Raw genomic sequence first — 22,735 nt, forward strand, 5'->3', positions numbered from 1 at the left:
AGACTCTATAAATTGCTTAGAGAGGGCTGTAAAAGCACCATGAAGCGGTATATAAGTCTTAAGTGCTATTGCTATTGAGGATGTACATTTCCTGGAAGTGAGAATCTGGTCTGAGAAATTACTGAAGCACGTTTAATAAGGATATTAGAAAAGAGCTTTATTTATAGGAAATACATTATAAGAAATTTCAAAACCTAGCATCAAGCCATGGTGGCACAGTGGTTAGAGTGCAGTACTGCAGGCTCTGTACTCAGTACTGCAGTACTGCTGACTGCCGGCTGACTGCAATTTGGCAGTTCGAATCTTACCAGGCTCAAGGTTGACTCAGTCTTCCATCCTTCCGAGGTGGGTAAAATGAGGAGCCAGATTGTTGGGGGCAAATATGACTCTGTAAACCGCTTAGAGAGGGCTGTAAGAGCACCGTGAAGCTTTTAAGTCTAAGTGCTATTGCCGTTGCATTATTTTGTTTGCAGCTGATCAAACAATCTAAAGTGGCAGAAGTTGCCATGGAAAGTATGCAGCAGCAGCTCTTGGAACTTCGCCGTTCTGACGCTCTTCAGCGTGCCAGGGAGCAACACGAGGCTATCGTTGCTGCACTCAACCAGAAACTGGAAGAGCAGGCTTCATCTTTGCAACAGAAACTCGATGTGAAGAATGCATCCCTCCAGGAGCAGGTCAGATCCTTCCTCACAAGATGAAAATACCCTCATAAGGCATTCACTGGAAGGAACTTGGTTTTCTCTGCTCAATAAGCTTCATAGCCCCAAATCTTCATTTGCTAATTCTGGTAGTCCTTGATTTAGGACAGTTCACTTAGCGATGGCACAACGGCACTGAAAAAAGTGACTTCTGGCGGTTTTTCACCCTTAACGGCCATTACAGCATTCCCATGATTGGAATTCAGACACTCCGCAACTGGCTCATGTATAACAGTTGCAGTGTCCCGGGGTCATGTGATCCCCTTTTGCGACCTTCTGACAACCAAGTCAATGGGGAAGGCAGATTCACTTAACAACCGGGTTACTAACTTGACCAGCTGCAGTGATTCACTTAACAACTGTGGCCAGAAAGGCCGTAAAAGGGAGCAAAACTCACTTAACAACTGTCTTGCTTAGCACCAGAAATGTTGGGCTCAATTGTGGTCATAAGTCAGGGACTACCTGTATTACGCTTTATTTCAGTATGAGCAGGAGTAAAATAAGAGCATATATCAGAGTGAATGTCTGCTTGTCTATTTTAAAGACTGAAAAAAGGCCTCTAAAATATCTTTGGCTCCCTGTTATATTCCTAATTTAAACGTATTTTATAATATAGGCAGTAAATTAATACTTTTATTTCTAGATATACCTTATTCTTTGTGACTTGGGACCTGAATGTTTTTTACAGGGCTATGTAGCTTTTCTGAATTCTGGTTGCTACAGAAAAATAGACATCAATGGAACAAATGTTTTGCTAGAAGTCATATAAACATTAGGGAAGTAAAAATGAATAGTAAAGTTCATTGGATGAATATACAAGTGAAATATACAAAGGCTTATACGTTGTGCTCCATCTTTTATCAGATAGAAATTTGTTGCCATCTAAAGGAGCATGTGAAACAGCTTGAAAGAACTCTTGAAGGAAGTAAATTAGAAAAAAACGAAATAATAAATCGTCTCTCAAGAAGTCTAGAAGAAAGCCAAAATCAGTGTGCAAATTTATTACAAACAGGTGTGTTCTTTTTGCTTTTTTAAAAAAAATACATCCTCAACTATATTAAATAGTCACCTTTGCAGTAGTCATCTTTGAAAGTTTAGTTTAATCACAGTTCTTAAATTTTCTTAGATGACTAACGTGTCAAACAGCATTCTACTTTTGTGTGTGTTTGCTTAAAAAAAGAGTGGGGAACTATGGCCTTTTTATGACTTGTGGACTTCCAACTCCCAGAATTCCTGAGCTAGCCATGCTCTGGCTGGGAATTGAAGTCCACAAGTCATAAAAGGGCCATAGTTTCCCTACCTTTGGCTTAAAATGACATTCTAATAGCAGCTGCTGAAAATCTAATGGCGCCAGAGGCCTCATGTTAGGAAGGGAAGAATGGAAGTTGCAATTTCAAACTTCTTCTGAAGTTGCATAATAAAGTGAATAAGCAGTGACGAATTTCACAGAATGGTACTCAAGTACCATTCCCTACCAATCCAGACTTTTTTAAAAAAAACCTTGCTAGCTAAGAAGTAGCATGCAATGCTTCTCCGAAGGATATTTAAGGTGGAAGTGTATAGAGTAGTGACCAAAATTGTGGAAACCTTTTGGGAAAAGTGTATTTTCTAAAACTAGCTAATAACCTCACTTTTTTTTGAGTAGTACCATAAAATTATATATCAATGGAAGGATAATTTAATCAAAAATATAGTACAATAACTTTTATGAAGGATTTGCTATTAGAATAGCAGTTACAGTATAAAGAAGAAAAGTGAAACACGTAGAAAAAATGAGATATACAAAAATGATCACCATAAAAAAACCGAGCTATACAAAAATTCTCACGTCAGTTAATACTTAATTGGGGTAACCTTTAGCATGAATTACGGCCTTACGTCTTCCCATGGAGTGAACCAAGTCTTTTAGTTCTGCAGCTGTTATAATGTGAAACCAAGATTGAAGGATGGCTTCTATTAACTGGGTTTTATTGCTGGGTCGCTTCTGACTAACAAGTTTCTTTAGTTGGCTCCATAGATTTTCAATTGGGTTAAGGTCTGGGTTATTCCCAGGCCATTCCAACAGTGGAATATGGTTATCTTGAAAGTCCAAAAAAAGTGGTGTTATTAGCCATCAAACCTCCAAAACACACTTTTCCCTAAAGGTTTCCACAATTTTGGCCACTACTGTGGCCAAAGACATCATCTTTTATTTTTAATCCTCCATTCTATCAAGGCAGCCTTGTCTAGCAGCTTCACAGTTTCCTTTAGCTTCAGGTGCGCTAAAGAAAAGCAAATATTACTTGACCTACTTCTCTGTCACTATTTTAATTTTAATATAGGAGACAAACTAAAACAAAATTACAGAGTTCCAAGAGCTAGAAACAAAACAGTTCCGACATCAATCTCTTTCCACCATGTAACTACAATATCTCTATCCTTGAACCTAGAGCATGGTTTAAATGAGTGAAAATGGGCTGTTTCAATTGAGTTTGTATCTTTTTCTATTAAATATTTTTTAGCTTATATTCATAAATTCATTCTTATTCCTTTCAGGCTTAGTGACGGAGACAAATCAACTACGTCTGCAACTTCAACAAGCTCACTCTGCACAGTTATTAGGCAATGAAATGAACAAAGCTCTTCAGGTTCGTATTTTTTCTTTTCTTAAATATTGTAGGAATGAATTCATGTGGATCAGTATAAAATTAAAAGTGCTATATAAGAAATGCTTTCATTGGAGAATATAAATCTATGGAAAGTAGATGATTGTTTTATTCCATAGTGCTCAAAATGAGATTTGAGTTTATTTCCCGTTTATCTGACTAACCGAGTACCCCTTTTAATAGGAAGAGATAAAGGAACTAAAAGAAGAAATTGTTCTATATGAATCAGCCGCAAAACATGGTGTGTTTCTCAACGATCCAGGTGGAAATCTCAATGTGGAATTAACGGATTCATACGTAGATTTGGGCATTAAGCAAATCAACAAGAAAACAAGATTACAGAGGTAATTACAGATTAATGCCTTTGTCATTTAAAACAAAATAGGTATTAAGTAACTTTCACAGGGGATATTTCTCCATTTTCTCAGCTTCCAATTGTTGCATTTGCAAATAATTCTCCCTCCCCTCGGGCTAAAATAATTTTACTTGGGAACTTTCACTGAGTCTCCTTCAAGAAACAAAATGGGAGACATTTTGGTATGCGTATTCTCTTTATAACATAGCTTCAGCATGTTGTATTCTCTTAAGCTCTTAGCATCCAGTAGCATGCCACTTCGGGTGTTGGTTTAAAAAAAAATTATAAGCTACCTTTCGAAACTTCCTTCAAGCACCATGGAATGAATTAACATAATAATTTGGAGAGCTGTCAGCCTGGGTTTGAGACCTGAGCTCCGTGTGACGGGATGAGTTCCTGTTCCTTGCTCCAGCTCATGCCCACCTAGCAGTTCAAAAGTATGCAAATGTAAGTAGATTAATAGGTACCACTTCGGTGGGTAGATAATAGCGTTCTGTGTGTCTTTGGCATATAGTCATGCTGGCCACATGACCACAGAAAATGTCTTTGGACAACGCTGGTTCCCTCAGCCAACAACATGCTCTAGAGCCAGACATGGTTGACAGGTAAACCTTTACCTTTTCATTTAAGAATAGTTCTAGGTCAAAATAAGACATAACTGCCTCCATCTCCATGCTTAACCATGGTTTGTTCAACCATAATTGTTTGGGTTCACACAAGTGAAAATTAAGCCCGTTATGACTTGGTTTACATGTCATGTTAAGACATTGCTGCTTTGATTGTTTTTTTTTTTTTAAAAACCCTACAATAGCTAGATTCACACAGCAGATGAAACAATCATTGATATCCAAGAGCCAGAGCACTGTAATTTTTCTGCAGTGGATGAATGCATTGTCTAAATACAGTTAGATTTCAGTGTGGCTGAAAAGCGAATTATGATAATAGAATTTTTAATTCGGGGTAGCTTATGTGCAACCTTAGGTAGTAATTTTATGCAGTTCAGAATTTCTAATAAAATCTGTATGATTTCACTTCTCACCTCTCTTATCTTTAATATTTGACAGTTGTTCATTGAATAAAGAAACAGATAAAGGACTTTCTAAAGATGAAATAATTTTAGAGCTGAAGGTTGAAATGGAGCGGTCATTGAGCAGTAACAAAACGAAGAGGAGCCGGATTTCTCGACTGCAAAACGAGCTTGAAGATTGTCACAAGACCATACAAGAACTGAAGCAGCAGCTGGTAAAATCAAATGTATGTGAGAGGCGTTACTTATTTTGTATGTCAATAACTTTGATATGAATATAATTTTCTATTTTATGAAAGTGGCTGCTAGTGACCATAATGAAGATTACCCGTTCTCTCTCTTTCATATAGACATTAAAAAGTTAGCACTTTAGCTCTGGGTTTGTTTGTTTTTTTTATTTATTGGACAAAATGCAGTGATTGTGGTGAATTGGAATTACTAGAAATTTTTCTTACAGGCCAGATTGGGTGATATTTCTAATTTATTCAACCTAATCATTTTTTCTCATTGTAGTTGCATAGCTCAGTTATGACTGACCTTGCCTCAGTTTCCCCCAGGAGTAGCTTTGATCAAAATACAAGTTTCACCACAACTTTGGAATGCATTGGGTGGACAACTTGTTTTGATAAGCAATACACAAGAAATATTGCAGTGAATTGTGAATTAATATTTGGAGGACAGGATGTTGGCTGTTAGCGGAATAAACTGCTGCTGCAGAAATCCCCCAAGAAAAGATTACTGTAGAGAACCTGAAGTCTTCCAGATGTTGCTGACTTTCAAACTCCAGAAAGCTCCCATTGTTGACTTTGCTGAATGAGACTGCTGAGAATTTCAGTTAAGCCACAGGTTTCTAACATCTGAGTAAAAGACCCCAGAAACATTAGTGATGAAACAAAATTGCTGCTTTGTTTGCTGACAAAAAAGTGAATTTGTAAGTAATTGTTTGTTTTATAAGTACTCTCATGCCAGAAATCTGATGGAGGGAGACAGTTTTTACTCAGAGCTTAGAAAGCTCACTGAGAGAAAGCAGCCTTGTAGTAGAGAATTTGGATAGCCGTAGGAAGAAAAAGAACGATGACAAGAGATTAGAAAGATATAATTGAAGTAGCAAACACTCAACCGATCACGTAAGCAATAAACATTCATTTTCTTTTTTTTGAGAAATGTGCTTTGAAAGCTAGAGCACGTTTCAGACATCCCGTTAAAACATTATATGTTTTTCCTTGTAATTCTTCATCCTTGGCAAAGATGCCTTCTTGGGTAGCTATGATCTGTACGTGATACTAATACTTCCATATCTGAAGCACCAAAGTGCTTCTGTAGTGAAAGGATTTGCTGGTAACATCACCATTGCCAAAGGGGGAGATGCTCAGTTGGGGGCTCCTTTTGCGTCCCTGTGAAGTTGTCCACCAAAGTGGTACCCATTTATCTACTCGCGGTCACCTGATTTTGACAACTCCTGAATCAGTTATTTAGTGCTGAAGTTTGGATGGATGGCTTAGTCGGCTAGTGTATGATATGGCAGACTACACTTGAATGTCCACTGAGATCCAAACTTTGACCCATGATGTAAAGGCATATTGACCTAGAGGTGAAACAACTGAGCTTTAGAGATCCTTATTTGTCTATTGTACCATTGGAGCATTTTTGAATCTGGAGAGTAATGTAGTAAACATTGTCTACCCATTCCTGAGTGGTGCGGTGGCCTAGAGGTGGAGCTCTTGCCTCACAATCAGGAGGCTGTGAGTTCGATCCTAGATAGAGGCAGATAGTTTTCTCTCTGGGGACAATGAGAATATATCTGCTGCAAATTCCACATTGGCGACAGGAAGGGCATCCGGCCAGTAAATACTCAGCTCCATTCAGTTGCTCCGACTCCATCCCGATGCAAGGGATTACAGGGTCATTAAAAGACAAAAAAAAATTGTCTACCCATTCCTATCCTGTTTGCTGTGTTTTTATTGCTGCTTTCTCTGTTGCAGCAGAAAGAGGTCAGAAAGTTGAAGTAGATTATTCTCAGGTAGCAAGACATATTGCCCAGTTCTCCATTAACCTTGCCTTGTTCCATGGAACATCAACTTTCTTCTACACCAAATAGTTAAAGGAAACAAGCCTAATGTTTAACACAGCCTAATACTATTTTATCTTTATCATCTCCTACAAATTGCTTAATGCATTGTAAGCCGCCCTGAATCTCCGGAGAAGGGCGGCATATAAATTGAACTAATAAAATAAATAAATAAATAAATTGGAGTGGGACTGTATACATTTTTAAAATAGGTTCTTGGTTGTATAAAATGCCTTCTGATGAGGGAGCGATTTCAATCAAGAACTAACAAAATGTTCTCTGAACTTCTATTTTATATTAGGCCAAAGGAAAAAACATGGAGAGTCCATCTGATTCCACAGAGTGTCGTTCCTCCGATGAAATGCTGAGGCTCAAAAAGGAAAACCAGGAAATGCAACAAGAGATTGAGGTACTTTTTTTTTCATGTCTTGGGATGAAGTATCGTTAGTGTCTGATTGGATAAGATATTCCCGTGCTGTGATCCAATTTGAAGATAAAACGAGAGGATTTGTCTTAGAAAATCAGACAAATCTGTTTTAAGGTTAATTAGTTTTCTATAAGCTAAAGAGCTGCAGGCGGACCATTAAAACACATGACACCTTCAGACAGAATGAAAAGCGAGAGAAAGCCACAGTTCACAAAGATAGGCCTCAAGTGTCCCTCTCACGAAAATCATAGCATCCTCTATGCCAGGGGTGTCAAACCCGTGTCTTCATGGCTGCGTCACATGACGTATTGGGACTTTTCCCCCAATCGCTAAACCAGGCGGGGGCATGGCCAGCGAGTGATGCATCGGGCTGTGGGCCGAGAGTTTGACAGTCCTGCTCTATTCACAGAAATGCCTGTTTGTAGAAAGGCATTCATAACAGTCCTTGGAAAACCAATAAAATAACAGTTGATGGGGACCTTGGAGGTCTTCTAGTCCAACCCCCTGCTCAGGCAGGAAATCCTATACCATTTCAGACAAATGGTTGTCCAATCTCTTCTTAAAAACTTCCAGTGTTGGAGCATTCACAACTTCTGGAGGCAAGTTGTTCCACTGATTAATTGTTCTAACTGTCAGGAAATTTCTCCTTAGTTCTAAGTTGCTTCTCTCCTTTGATTAGTTTCCATCCACTGCTTCTTGTCTTGCCTTCAGGTGCTTGGAGAGTCCTTAACCAAGCTGAAGTTCCATCAAACATTAGATAGATATATGGCTGGAAACCCATGGAATTAACACCCCGATTCATTAGGGGCCACAACTTGGAAAACGTTGATTTGCATTATGTTGCAAGCAGAGAACCGTGTTAGCTGATGGTAGCAAAAAAAAAAAAAAAAGAGGAGTCTGAAGCACCTTTTATTTCTAACACTTTTTTAAAAACATGAGCTATCTCTGATGTTGAGGAGGGCCATTTTTATGCAACACACCTAGAATGAATAATGACTTGTTTTGAGCGGCATTTTACATACTCCCCAAAGGGAAAAGCATTTTCTGAGAATTTTTTTTTTACAACTGCTCACTGTAATTCTTTTTTGCATCTACCGCCTAGATAGGAATCTTATGAATTTTTCTGTCCCGTCTCAAGGGTCTGATAATGTTGTTCATCATACATAATTCTTAAAGCCAGAAAGATGAATAGTTCGAGTGCAATGCCACATTAACACCCTGCGTGCTGCCAAAAACAATCTTGATTGCAGCAGCCTGGAAATATGTTTCAAAGGAATAAAATATGAGGTCATGTTTAATACTGTCTCTCTTTCATCAGAGTCATAATGCACGTATTCAGGAACTTCTGGAAGGCAAGGAGCATCTAAAAAATGCTAATCAAGACCTGTGCAGTCAAATGAGGCAGATGATCCATGACTCTGATCGGGATAAACAAGAAGCCCTCGACAGGTGACTTGGTGGGGAAAATTGAAGTTTCTGTGTCATAGCCCTGGACTTGTATAATTGTTTCCCTTGGAAACTAGATTGGCACCATGGAATTGCTTTCTGAGAACTGGTAAAATAGAAACTCTTCTGGAGAGCTTTTGCTGGTTGACTGGATGACAGCATCTTTATCATAATACACTTATCTTTTTTGTACTGTGTTCTTCAAAATTTGGATGGATGTGGCCGGTGAAGCTGCATTTATACTGTCCTGGGACAGTATAAATGGGACGCGGTGGCTCAGTGGCTAAGACGCTGAGCTTGTCGATCGAAAGGTTGGCAGTTCAGCGGTTCGAATCCCTAGTGCTGCGTAACGGGGTGAGCTCCCATTATTTGTCCCAGCTTCTGCCAACCTAGCAGCTCAAAACCACGTAAAAAATGCAAGTAGAAAAATAGGGACCACCTTTGGTGGGAAGGTAACAGTGTTCCGTGCGCCTTTGGCGTTTAGTCATGCCGGCCACATGACCACGGAGACGTCTTCGGACAGCGCTGGCTCTTTGGCTTTGAAACGGAGATGAGCACCGCCCCCTAAAGTCGGAAACAACTACCACATATGTGCGAGAGGAACCTTTACCTTTAGGCCCTGGATCTATCATGCTTTTCCAAGCAATACATTAAGCTTTTCCCTTTCCTCCTCCAGGTGTGAAAGAACCTACTGGCAACATTATGAAGACACAAAGAAAAAGCTCCTTGAGGAGATTGCAGGAAAACATGCCGCAGAGAAAGAAAAACTCATCCACGCTTACGAAGAGAACATTGCTCAGTTAAAGTATGAATTTATTTGAGCAGTTAAAATGGAAACATCTGAAATAAGTTTATTCTTCGTGTAGGTTTCGTGACCTGACGACGTCTTGGTTGTTTTTTTCACTTTTTTCTAGGTTGGACATCGATGACCTGAACAAAGAGATGATTGTAGTGAAAGAATGTTACCTCGCCGTCTGCAAGGAGAAAGATGAGCAGGCCGCCATTCTGAAAGCAGCATTTGAACAAGAGCAGCAGCAGAGGGAGGAAAAGGTAGAGGCCCAAATAGCCTTAGTTTATTGTGCAGAGAGAGAGGTTGCAAAATAGCAGGACTAAAACCTCTCCCTAATTAGTGGGATGTATGATTACACCAGGAGCCCTGGTGGCTCAGTGGTTAGAATGCAGTTTTGCAGGAAAACTCTTCCACAGGCTTGGAGTTTGATTCTGACTGGCCCAAGGTTGATTCAGCCTTCCGTCCCTCTGAGATCGGTAAAATGAAGACCCAGATTGTTGGGGAAAATGTGCTGACGCTATAAACTGCTTAGAAGAGGATTCTTGTAAAACACTGTGAAGCGGTATATAAGTCTTAAGTGCTGTTGCAATTGTTACTGCAATAATTGACCTCGGAAGGATGGAAGGCTGAGTGAACTTTGAGACAGTCGGATCGAACGCCAGGCTGTAGGCAGAGTTAGCCTGCAATACTGCATTCTAACCACTGCACCACCACTGCTCCTAGTGTAATCATCCCACTTCAATAGGATGAAGAAATGCTTTTGAGTAAGAGGTAGTATGTTAACATATGCCAGGAGTATCAAACTCGTTTTCATTTGAGGGCCGCATCAGGGTTGTGTTTGACCTCGGGGGGCTAAGGTGGGCATGGTCAGCTCAATGTTACTTATGTCAGGGGTGTCTGGAGGCTCGAACACTCTGCCAACGAAAAAGGTCTCCCAAGCTCTGTTTCTGGCTGTGACGGCCTCCTAAAACCCTCTGCCACTGAAAATGGAGCTCCATTTTTGCTAGCAGAGGCACGCATGTCGGTCCTTTGCTGTTTCCAAGTCAGCCCTGCAGGCCAGATCTAAGCACCTCATGGGGCGGATCCAGCCCCTGGGCCTCGAGTTTGACACCCCTGACATATGCAATAAGAAATTTGTGCAATGAGGGGAACTGCCAGAGGTCTTCACTTTTTACCTCTTTAATCAATACAACCTCTTATCTGAATGATGTCCTAACATCTACTCTTAACGTTAACAGTTACTGGTGGAAAAAGAAGATTCTTTGAACAAACTAAGGAAGGAACTAGAAGAAACATACAAGAATTCCCTAGAACTAACAAAGAACCAGTGGCAGAAGGAAAAAGAAGCCGACGTAAAGCAGCGTATTGACAGTGAAGTGAAACTTGCCAAAAACATTTGGGAGAAAGAACAGAAAGAGGTGTGCTGATGCTTCTACCGTCCCCCAAATGGGAGCCTCCAGTGTAGTTTCACAGAGACTGGGTGGGTGGGGTTGTGAAGAAATTCACCTGGATCTTGAAGAGCTTATTCATCTTCTTTTAATGACCCCACAATCCCTTGCGAGGTGGAGTCTGGGCAACTGAAAGGAGCTAGCAGAGCGTTTACTGGCCGGATGCCCTTCCTGTCGCCAATGCGGAGTTTTGTTCAGCAGATATATTCTCATTGTGCCCAGAGAGAGAAATATCTGTCTCTACTTAGGATCGAACTCACAGCCTCCTGATTGTGAAGGCGAGAGCTCCACCTCTAGGCCACCGCACCCCCTCCTCTTGAAGAGCTTATTCCTGGGTTTTAAAAATATAGCAGGAAATAACTTTTTCAGTGGCAGAAATAATTCAGCTTCTTCTAGTATAAAATGGGTATCCTTTTGATTTTAAGGAAGCTCGGGGATCTTTGATACTTAATTTTTTACTAGCACTGATGATGTTACCTAGTTAGGGTAATGAAACATATGCAAGAAAGCTCAGAGAGCACCAAGGACCCCTCGCTTAATTTTTTGCAAGTACTGCATTTTTCGGAGTATAAGACGCTCCGGACTATAAGACACACCTACCTTTTTTGGATGAGGAAAACAAGAAAAAGAAATCTGCCTCTGCCTCCCAGCAATTTTGCCTCCTTGCTGCAAACAGCAAACAGCCTGCTTTACTTTCATTTTTGTTTTCAGCATAGCTTGATTAGCACAAGAAAAAAAAAATCTGCTCCCAGCAATTTACCTCCTTGCAGCAAGCAGCAGAGGCCCACGCAGCAATAGGCAAGGGCAATCCCTGCAGCCTGAAACAGCTGAGAGTCGGGAGGCCGATCCAAGGGACAATCAACTTGTGCTAATTAAGCTGTGCTGAAGCTGAAACGGGCTGTTTCTTCTTGCTGCTTGCTGCAAGGAGGTAAATTGCTGAGCACATTGTAAGCCGCCCTGAGTCTCCGGAGAAGGGCGGCATATAAATCAAATTTAAAAAAAAAAAAATTGCTGGGAGGCAGAGGCCAAAAGGTGGGGGCAAGTGGGCGGGTGGGCGGGGCTACATTCGGTGTATAACGCACCCAAATTTTCACCCCGTTTTAGGGGGGGGGGAGGAAAGGTGCGTCTTATACTCTGAAAAGTACAGTATTCTCTGAAAACATCTCAGTCCTTTCTCTGGGCAAGTTCAATCTCCAGCTCCTATTCTTTCTGCTTACTAGAAAAACAAACAAAGAAGCCAAGCCTTCTTGGTTTTATTAGGCTTTCCCTCCCCCCCACAAGATTTTCCATACGGAATTTATCTTTTGTTTAGCGCAGTTTTCTGTTCCCTACAGGCCCAAGAGCAGGCTTGTCAGGAAGTTGAAAAAAAATGGCAACAAAGACTGGCTCAGGCTTTGGAAGAGACCAAGAGAGCCGCGGTGGAACTCACAGATCAGGGCAGCCAAACAGAGGAAACCCTGCGCCAAGTGATTGCAGAGGCGGTAGAGGAGCAAACGGCATCGTTTCGGGAGGCTCTGAAAGCAAAAGAAAAGTCGTTGAGGGAGCATGAAGCGAACTATCACGAGAGCATTGCCACTCAGGTGACAGGCGGACAGTACGGCTTTATTTTTAAGGGGTGCCAGATAAAACCAAAAGATACACAAGGTGAATCAGTGTCAAGGAATTATTTAGATTTCTATACCGCTTTACAGTGCTTTACAGGCCTCTCTAAGCGGTTTACAGCAAGGGTGTCAAACTCGAATTCATTGAGGGCCGCATCAGGGTTGTGTTTGACCTCGGGGGGGCCGGGGGGGGCGTGACCAGCTTGACGTCACTCATGTCGGGGATGCCTGGGGCGGCCTGAGTGCTCTGCCAGCGAAAACGGGCTCCTGAGCTCCATTTTTGGCTGCAACAGCCTCTTTGCAACCCTCTACCAGCAAAAACGGAGCTCCATTTTTGCTGGCAGAGGCATCATGGGCCATTCCTTTGATGTTTCCAGGGAGGCCCCACGGGCCAGATCCAGCCTCTGAGCCTTGAGTTTGACACCCCTGGTTTATGGTGTCAACGTATCACAAACCCAACAATCTGGGTCCTCATTTTACTGACCTCGGAAGGATGAATCAACCTTGAGCCGGTCAGAATCGAACTGCTGGCAACCGGCAGTCAGTGGATGTAGCCTGCAGCGCTAATTGCTTTAGGACTAAATCTTAAAAAACACGACTAAGGTCATCCTTGACTTAACAGCCATACCTAATTGTGACCAGGATTTCCATTGCTAAACAAGGGTTGTTGAGTGGAGCACTTGCATTTGTTACAATTCTGTTCTCTTAAGCCTTTAAGGTTTGATATTGCAAGCCTGGGCCCCAAAAACCCCTTGGGGTAAGTTATTAACTATCTCAATCCAAGCAACATAACTGTATGTGCGTTGCAGGTAATCCTCAAGTTACAGCAGTTCGTTTAGTGAACATTCGAAGTTACAAGAGACCTGAAAAAGGTGACTTAGGACTGTTTTTTCACACTTACGACCATTTGCAACATCCCATTGTCATTGGGATTTAATTTAATTTAATTTAATTAATCATATTTCTATGCCGCCCAACTCCCAAGAGACTCTGCCAAGGGATGCTTGGCAACTGATTCATATTTATGACGGTTGCAATGGACCTCCTTTTGCGACCTGCAAGCTGACGAGCAGAGTCAGTGGGGAAGCCAGGTTCACTTAACAACCGTATCCCTAACTTAACAAAATCACAGTGATTCGCTTAACAACTGTATCAAGACAGGTGATAAAATGGAGCAAAACTCACTTAACAAATACTTTCTCACTTCAACAGAAATTTTGGGCTCAGTTCTAAGTTGTAAGTCGAGGAGTACCTGTAATTAAAACCGACCCAAAACTTGATTTTTCTTCTTTCCTTTTGCTTTTTTCTTGCGGAAATGGCTTCTTCTTGACCTTGGCTTACTCTTTGTAGGTGGAATTGGCTCTGAGGAAAGCTCGTGCGCTGTGGCTGCAAGAACTTACGGATCTTGAGGAGTACAAAAATCATTTGAAGCTAGCCAAAGAAAAGTGGGAGAAGGAATCCGAAATCAGCGCAGCAGAAAAGGTAGCGGAGAATGGATTCATCATGATTATATGACAGTTTTGTATTTTACTACATTGGCCTTAGGGCTGAAAAACTATGAAAGTCAGTTGATGGGACCAGACAAATGCCTGGGTAGCTGCTTAAACTTTCCACCTTCTGAATTAAATAAAGTGAGTTTGAGCAAGTTTAGCTTGCCGTATCTACTTTCAGAGCTTTTAAGATGCCCTTGGAAATATTTATCAAATAACCTTTAACCAATGTAAATGTAATGCTGTCCAGCTTGTTAATAATAGCTACTTGATTTAGAGAGTCCTTTATTCTTGTCTTCAATTGGTTGTTGTTGTTGTGAAGTCGTTCCGACCCATCACGACCCTATGGACAACATTCCTCCAGGCCTTCCTGTCCTCTACCATCCTCTGGAGTCAATTTAAGCTCACTCCTACTACTTCCCTCCAGCCCCCTCGTTCTCTGTCGTCCCCTTCTTCTTTTGCCCTCAATCGTTCCCAGCATTAGGCTCTTCTCCAGGGACTCCTTCCTTCTCATTAGGTGGCCAAAGTATTTGAGTTTCATCTTCAGGATCTGGCCTTCTAAAGAACAGTCAGGGTTGATCTCCTCTAGGACTGACCGGTTGGATCGCCTTGCAGTCCAAGGGGCTTGCAGGAGTCTTCTCTAGCACCATACTTGTCTTCAATAGTGCAGCCATATCCTTTCCCCACACCACCATTAAAAGTACCAACTTTAGATTTGTTTCCAGCTATGACTAGGGTTTAATAGTGAAGTATGGTAACACCAGTACTAACCACGATGATCACAAATGAAATAGGCTGGAGGAGAAAAGAGAGGAGCCTGGCTCTCCTGGACAGCCGCCCTCCTACGTTAATTTCAAACTTGAGTTATGGCGCCCCCAATCCATGTGAAAGCATCCAGAGAAAGCTTTAGGCATTACACCACATGTGTGTGTGTGTGGGAGCGGGTTGTCCTCCAAATTTGTCAACTTTAAGCCTTGTGGACTTCAACTCCCAGAGTGGATGGCTGCAGAATTCTAGGAGTTGAAGTCCACAAGTCTTATTGGAGACCCCCTGCATTTAAGGCATTACTGACCGACTTCTGTGCGGCCTCTTTAGGTATCAGCTGTTGAAGAGAAATGGAAAAAGCAGCTTGAGAACAACGAGAAAGCCCAGAGAAGAATCCAAGAGCTTGAAGAGAAGACGCTGTCCCTTAGAAGGGATCTGGAGCTGAAGGAAGACGAGATCCCGTCGCTTATTAAAGCAGAGCTTGCAAAAGCTCATTCTCAGTGGATTAAAGAAAAGCAAGAGGAGATTCTCAGCATGCAAGACCAGAACGAAAAAGAGTGCCACGCCCTTCTACAGGACCAGAAAGTGAAACTCGGTGAGATGTTTGCAAAGGCCAAAGAAGACCTTGAAAATCAAAAGGAAGAATTGCTGGATCAAAAAGAGGCCGAGCTGAAGATGTGCCTTGTCCGGAAGCAACAGGAATGGGCTGCTCAGGAAGCCAAGAGACTTCAAAATGAAATCCATCAGTACGAGGACAGGATTCTCGTTCAGGTAGAACTTCTCTTAGATGACCTCCACAAGGATTTGGTCCAGTGTGCAAGCTGTGAGCCTACTTGGGAAACTAAGTGGAACGGTTCTCCTCCTCCTCAGATCCATCTCCAGTTCAAAGACAAACTGACATTTTGTTTGCAGAAAGCCTACCGAAGTACGGTCAACGCCATTCTTGAAAAAGCAACGAAAAAATGGAACCAGGTAACTTTAACATGGCCTTAGAAAATGATTGGTATTTTGATTTTATGGGCCTTTGTTTTCCATGTTTTAGCAGAGCAGTGTTAGGGAAAATGGGATGGTTGGCTTATGAAAGTAAAAATAATACTGATATCTATCATATCCATATAATACAAAAATATATTTAAAGCAGAAGAATCTGTATATTCGCAAATCTTTTTCTAATAGTACCTTTATTAAATTCCAAAGTCAAAGATTAAAAAATGCAAACTAACTTTTGGAAAGGGAATAACAAAGCAAATTAAAAGTGACAAAAATATATATAACCAATGTATACCCAAGAGTACGCCAGTTACCTGCAACACGTTTTAAGGTTCTAGATTCTCTGCTGAGAGATTGATGCTCCTGATGTCACTGGGTTCCACATATTGTCCTTGCATTCCACTTTTCCACTCCCCCACTTTTTATTGTGAGGAAAAGTTTCACTCCTGACATGTCACAACTGAACATATTCTCAACTTGAGCTGCTCTTTGCCTCAGAAAGAAAAGTGAAGGTGTAGTTATGCAGTTTTGCTGTGCCAGATGTATATAGCTAATCTTTCTTTATTGGGGAGAAAACCAGATGCTTCTCTGCTCTGAATGTGGTAAGCAAGTAGGATTAGGTAAAAGCCAGGAGAGATCAATTTGAAAACCAGCTTTCCTTAGATTTTTTTCTAGGAACGAGGAACACGTTGATTGATCCTTCATTGCAGGCTGACGTTTTAAGTGTGAAACGTGCTTAACCTTATTTTCCGCTGTTGTCTTTTTCTTTTTCAGCAGTTAGTAGTTTATTTGAATCTTTGACTTTCTCTCAGAAAAGGGAGGGGGATTTTCGAGAGCTGTTAAAATGGAGGTTGTCTGAAATAGGCCACAGCATGGCATCACTCAAATTTAGGCAAATAACTAAAGACACTTATTTCATCTAGACCAGGGGTCGGCAACCTTAAACACTTAAAGAGCCACAAAGGTCCTAACCGGAAGCCGCCCCCCCCCCTCTTCTCCCCCCCCCCCCCCGGCCTGATCAGTTCTGGAGGCAACCGGAAGTCTGGTTCTCCCACCGTAGTGTCTCCTCCTAGCACGGCGTCCTTTTTCCTCTACCTGTCCTAACCGAAAGCCATATCAATTATGGAGCCGACCCACAACAGGGAGCCACAGCAGAGGGATGAAAGAGCCACATGCGGCTCCAGAGCGGTGGGTTGCTGACCCCTGATCTAGAATAAATCAATTAATTTACAGAAATGATCACGGCAGAAAAGGTTGTAAAATCAGGCAGAATTCACGTAACCACCAAATTGTTTAGTGACAGAAGTTCTGGCTCCAATTGTGGTTGTAAGTCAAGGACTACCAAGGAGCAATTGTTATTGGTATTAAGATAAAGCTATCCCGATTTTTTTTCCCCTTGGAATACAAGATTGATTGTTGGTTCTGACTTGCTGTCTATTCTTGTAAAATTTCTTTCTATGTGTTCCTTTCTAGAAACATGAAGATCTGGGCTCCGATTGCAAAGATTCAGATGACTCTTGCGTGCAGAACGGTGAAGGGGAGCCAGGAGACAAATTCAGACGTTCCATGTATAATGTTGAGCAGCAAGTAGAAATCCAGCGGATACTAAGAAAACATCCACCTTTACAGGAGACTGAAATAGATTTTGGTATTACATTGCATCCGTTTCCTCGCTTTACTTTGAGCCTTGCTGATTCTGTTTTTACCTAATGCATCAATTCAGTTGTTCCTAGTCACAATTGGCTGTATTAGCCAACAGCAGCGGACTGTTGGCTCAGTGGCTAAGACGCTGAGCTTGTCAATTGAAAGGTCGGCAGTTCAGCGGTTCAAATCCCTAGTGCCGCGTAACGGGGTGAGCTCCCGTTACTTGTCCCAGCTTCTGCCAACCTTAGCAGTTCGAAAGCACGTAAAAAAGGCAAGTAGAAAAATAGGGACCACCTTTGTTGGGAAGGTAACAGCGTTCCGTGCACCTTTAGCGTTGAGTCATGCCGGCCACATGACCACGGAGACGTCTTCTGACAGCGCTGGCTCTTTGGCTTTGAAACGGAGATGAGCACCACCCCCTAGAGTCGGGAACGACTAGCACATATGTGCGAGGGGAACCTTTACCTTTACTTTTAGCCAACAGAGAGACAGTTTAGAGCAGGGGTGTCCAACGCTGGCAATTTTAAGACCTGTGGACTCCCAACTCCCAGAATTCCCCAGCCAGCCAGGCTGGCTGGCTGGGGAATTCTGGGAGTTCACAGCCACGGGTCTTAAAGTTGCCAAGGTTGGACACCCCTGGTTTAGAGAATTGCACAGTTATTAAAGAAAACTTTGGAAATAATGTTATTGTGTTATAGAGTTACAGCTGGGGAAGTCCAGGAATATTATTCAGTGTGTCAGGCACTGGATGACATCTTTGTAAAGTAAAATCTAGAGAGCGCCTTCATTAATTTTCTGGTGGGTATCAATGAATGCTAAACTTCAGAATATTCTCTCCTGTGGTTTTTCAAAGGCTATATAAGTATATGAAAGACTGAGGCTTTGTACACTATAAACCTAGAATTATAGACCTGTAACTGGAACTCCCTCAAGAATGCTAGTTCAAATTCATTACTAATTCTTCATTGTTAAAAAGCGAACACCCGGAATAGATTTACAGTATGGGTGTACATGACGAAACTCTGCAGCTTCCAGAAAAGTTTCTTCTAAAACAACAGATATCAACAAAGATATCCATAATAACTACAATCTGGTGGTAGGATTATCTTTTCGGTTGTTTGGTCAGCCCAAAAGTGACCAGTAACTTCTGATATTTGTCGGTGCAGATGGTAAATGTAAAAAAAGAAATATGTTGTCGCAAGCCGAGGTTTGTTTTGAGCATTATCGACAGCAGCTGGAAAAAAAGGAAAAAGAATGTGAGGATTTGAAAAGGAAACTCGACAAAGCTTGCAAGCATCTCCAGCTTGCGGTGAAGGAACAAAAAACAAAGTGTGAACAAGCTCAAGGTCTGTATCTTTTACATGTTGATGTTAAATAGGAAGAGCCAGTTCACGTGTGCATGCACTTAATTTGATGCTTTGTTTAATGACGTGAAAATAGAATCCCGTCATTTTTACGTAGTTTAATGTTTCTGAAAATATTTATGTGAAATAAACATTATCCCTTATTCTTACAAGCACAATATAATAACATGTTTCTATGACCTAATAATTGATTGACATGTAAAATAAACCCCGGTTACACTTATTTAAAGTTAAAGTAACCTAATGTTCTATTATAGAAAATAATAATTATAGTTAGGTTTTCAACAGACTTGTTAAATAGCTTTTATAAAAAAATAACTACCGTACCTATCATTCTCCCAGGAGTTTAATTACTCTTTCCAGGATGAAAACATTTGCAATCGGCCAATTCAGAGTCATGTTATTAGTAATTTTGATGTTAAGTTCTGTATCATTTTCCCCAGTTATTATATTACACCCTTTTTTCAGATGAAGTGATTTGGCCAATAGAGAGGGTTTTGGCCTGCATTTGTTATGAACCTTGGAATAACTACAATATTTTGTTACCAGTGAATTTGATGAGAATGTCTCTAAAGAGTAACAACCTTCTAGGTCCAAAAGGTTACTAGTAGAATAACAATCCACTGGAATTCTAAATCATAATAAAAACAAATTGCTGGTTATTATGTAACGTCACGTGAAATGTAACACCTAAAGATTTTTTCCTCTCTTGTCTTTTTTTAGAGAATGAAAAAATTATGAAAGCCCTCATGGAAGAAAACTCTGCCATGAGAAACCAACTTGATGATTTAAAATGTGTCAATATTCCTCCCAGGTAGCCCTCACAATACAAGAGAAATAATAACTTTTATTCTAATATAATAATAAACTTTCTGGGCAGTTGTAACTTCATTCTGGGTTTGGCCATTCTGTTTCCTGTGCTGCCAGGTCGTCCTCAGAAGGCTGTATCTCTAAGCCTAGTTGTTCGTGTGATGGAAAAGCTTTGGAAGAGATGCGTTCCCAGTATCTTAAAACAGTGAGCAAAATTAAAAGTAAGTAGTAAAGAAGAAGATGATTCCATAATCAATTCACCCTGTTCTTACAACAGAGGGAAAATTCTAATACGTTCTTCTCTTCTTTAATTCCTCTTTTACTGCTTCGGGTGCCAAGGAGACAGAGTTCTGGTTCTTGCTCTTCTGGCGGTGTCAACCATTGTTGTAGTGTGTCTTTGATCCTGTCTCTCCAATCTTCTTCTGGTCTGCCTCGTGTTCTTTGATCTTCCCTTTTAGCATTTGCCCATGTATGGTATGGAATCCTCTAATATGTTACCTACTGTAATGTATTTTGTAGGTGGTGACCCTTTGAGAGCTGTATGCAATGAAATTTCATTTTAATGTATGCCAGTTAGTGTATATTCAATAGCAATAGTACTTAGTCTTATATATCGCTTCACAATGCTTTACAGCCATCTCTAAGTGGTTTACAAAGTCAGCTTCTTGCCCTCAACAATTTGGGTCTTCATTTTACCGACCTCAGAAGGATGGAAGGCTGAGTTAGCCTTGAGCCTGGTGAGATTTGAACTGCCAAATTGCAGGCAGCCGGCAGGCAGCAGAAGTAGCCCTGCAGTACCGCACTCTAACCACTGCGCCACCATGACAAAGTGACAATAAAGTTATTCTAAGTTCTACTACTAGTCTTCATATTTCAAGTCTTGTTGAGTATCTACTGGTGAAACACGTAAACAGTTGTGTTTGTAGTGGTACCAAGGGCGAGCAGCTTAGAAGAAAAAGAGAGGAAATTTCTGATCCTGTCTACATACATGGAATAACCTCATTCTCTGTCTTCTCATCAAAACAATTCGGTACTGTTCCCAATTCTATGTATAAATCCACACTATACAGATGCACTGAAAGTTGCCCATCGCGATTCTATGCTTTATGCGCATCACCAAATATAAATCGGCGTTGTTTGTTCATAGGTGACATGCTTCGTTACATCCACGAAAGCAAGGAGAGAGCAGCAGAAATCATAAAAGCTGAAGTTTTAAGGGAACGGCAGGAGACTGCCCGAAAAATGCGCAAATATTATCTTATCTGTCTTCAACAGCTTCTGGTTGATAACGACAAGCATGAAGGGTGAGGCATTTCAAATGATGCTAGATGTGAAGAGAACTCTCAGCAAACTCAAGGTGTTTTTGTGGATTGATTTTTTTTTTAAAGTGATTTTCTGGTTTATATTGCTCTGGCTGTATAGTGCATGCAACAATTTCAGGTGAGCTGCAGAGACAGAGAAAAAGAAAAGAGATCTGTTATCTTTTGAATAGAAAATAACATTGAATTTTCTTACATTCATGTATTCCTTCATTCCCTCTCTGCCTCATATAGACATGCGGGTTCATTCAGCATGTCACAAATTCCCTAAAATTGAATGGATATAAAACTAAAAGGGAGCCCTGTAGCAAGAATAAATCTTTCTTTCTTCAACATTTTAAGAAAAGGTCAAACGTTTTTGTTCTTATTTGGATTCTTAGTTGATTAGAAAGGCTTTTTAAAGACTGGAATTTTTTTTTTTAAAAAAAATCTTGTTATTTTTGCAGGGCTGAAAAGAAAATAATATGTGCTGCTGGCAAAATTGCTACAATGGCTAAAATATTAGAAACTCCTGTTCGGAACTCAGCACTAAATAAAACCCCACACTCAGGTATACTGCCATGTCTAATTTTCACACCTGTCATCTTTTTTTAAAAAAAAATAAGGAGAGAATGTAATATTTACCACATAGGGGATGTTGAGTTTATTTGTGGGAAGTTTGGATGTGCTTGTTTTAATTCCTTTTTGCTTTCCATGTCGCCTTACAGTCCTACCCCAAAACTCCAAAGCTGAACAACCTCAAACGAATTGCACTCAACATTGTAAGTCCACCCCAAAAGAAAGTCAAACACACAATGAAAGCGCGGGCAAAAGACACACACCTCGTAGCTTGCAACCGCAGCTTGATGCCGAAAACGAGCCACGCCTAGTTTCTCAAACCCAGATGGCCAGGAAAGCTTTTAAGCAGCTGGACGAGCCTTCAGTTGGTTCTGCACCTGCAGAAGCTTTCAGCGAGGAAGAACTTGGAAGCACAGGTCTACCGTGTAGAGTTGGAACATTCCAGAATGCTGCTTCTCACGTGCCTCAAGGAAAACTTCATGGTACTCATCCCGTTGCAGTGGATGGACTTGACTTTGGAGCACCTGGCGAAAAGTATAAGCGCCTAAACGAAAGGCCACGAAGAACAGAGGTTGGATGTTGCCCGTCGGCTAGACAGTGGAAGGCGGCAACATCTGGGAAAACCCCTGGCTTTGAAGTCCAAGAGACTCCCGTAAGAGATGAAGGGTCTTCTACTGACTGGAGCTTATTAAGCGAGACTCTTCATGTGAACCACAGCGGTGGCTTTCACCATCCAAAGATATATTCCAGGGGGCCTCTAGACTCCCATTCGGCGCTTCCCATGACCAACGCCCGTTCCCAGGTCAAGGAAGACACTTCTGTTTTTTCACCCCGTCTGGGTGGACATCACGAGAAGGAACTTATCAAGAATCAAAACATAAATTGCACCGACGGCCATCTGACCGTGAATTCGAGTTGTACACCGTTTGCGGACTTGGGCACCGTCCGTCCTGCCGGCGCCCATCCGAACAACGCTGTGCTGAATTCTGCAGCCGGAAAAAACTATAATGCGCTACAATCCAGGAAACACATACACAGGATGATGGATTGCCAACAAGACAGCGGCTTTGAGAGCCCGCAGGTCAACTTTGATTAATCCCCGACATCGGGAAACTCGGACAAAAGAGGAGATGCTTAAATATATTTAAACGAAAGGATGTGGAGAACGCGTGTGGTGATGGCCTTTCTGAGTGTTTTTGTTTATTTCTTTTATATTTTGACTGTTACGTGTGGGCTCAACACCCTAGGTCTCTGACGTTATTGTTCTAGATTGCCTCTCTGTGTGTGTGC

At 41.4% G+C, this 22,735-nt stretch overlaps 1 protein-coding gene across 3 annotated transcripts in view; it reads left to right on the forward strand.

Moving 5' to 3' along the window:
* CEP152 (centrosomal protein 152) overlaps positions 1-22,608 on the forward strand; it is a 34,631-nt gene extending 12,023 nt beyond the window's left edge. For 2 of the 3 annotated variants that reach the window (XM_034434700.2, XM_034434699.3), the window contains 20 exons: positions 474-674; positions 1,563-1,710; positions 3,234-3,325; positions 3,527-3,687; positions 4,763-4,952; positions 7,095-7,202; positions 8,539-8,669; positions 9,343-9,471; positions 9,581-9,716; positions 10,695-10,874; positions 12,239-12,484; positions 13,856-13,987; positions 15,091-15,732; positions 17,224-17,398; positions 18,561-18,740; positions 19,482-19,572; positions 19,686-19,789; positions 20,716-20,872; positions 21,334-21,437; positions 21,595-22,608. In XM_034434700.2, coding sequence (XP_034290591.2) covers positions 474-674; positions 1,563-1,710; positions 3,234-3,325; positions 3,527-3,687; positions 4,763-4,952; positions 7,095-7,202; positions 8,539-8,669; positions 9,343-9,471; positions 9,581-9,716; positions 10,695-10,874; positions 12,239-12,484; positions 13,856-13,987; positions 15,091-15,732; positions 17,224-17,398; positions 18,561-18,740; positions 19,482-19,572; positions 19,686-19,789; positions 20,716-20,872; positions 21,334-21,437; positions 21,595-22,541 — 4,254 coding nt within the window. In that variant the 3' untranslated portion in view covers positions 22,542-22,608. Of the gene's footprint in view, positions 1-473; positions 675-1,562; positions 1,711-3,233; positions 3,326-3,526; positions 3,688-4,762; positions 4,953-7,094; positions 7,203-8,538; positions 8,670-9,342; positions 9,472-9,580; positions 9,717-10,694; positions 10,875-12,238; positions 12,485-13,855; positions 13,988-15,090; positions 15,733-17,223; positions 17,399-18,560; positions 18,741-19,481; positions 19,573-19,685; positions 19,790-20,715; positions 20,926-21,333; positions 21,438-21,594 lie in introns of all 3 variants that reach the window. The other variant, XR_015729725.1, reaches the window with a different exon arrangement.
* The last annotated feature ends 127 nt before the right edge of the window (positions 22,609-22,735 follow it).

This window comes from Pantherophis guttatus, chromosome 13 (assembly GCF_059756535.1).
Source record: "Pantherophis guttatus breed Tessera chromosome 13, ASM5975653v1, whole genome shotgun sequence".
Classification (NCBI taxonomy): Eukaryota; Metazoa; Chordata; class Lepidosauria; order Squamata; family Colubridae; genus Pantherophis; species Pantherophis guttatus.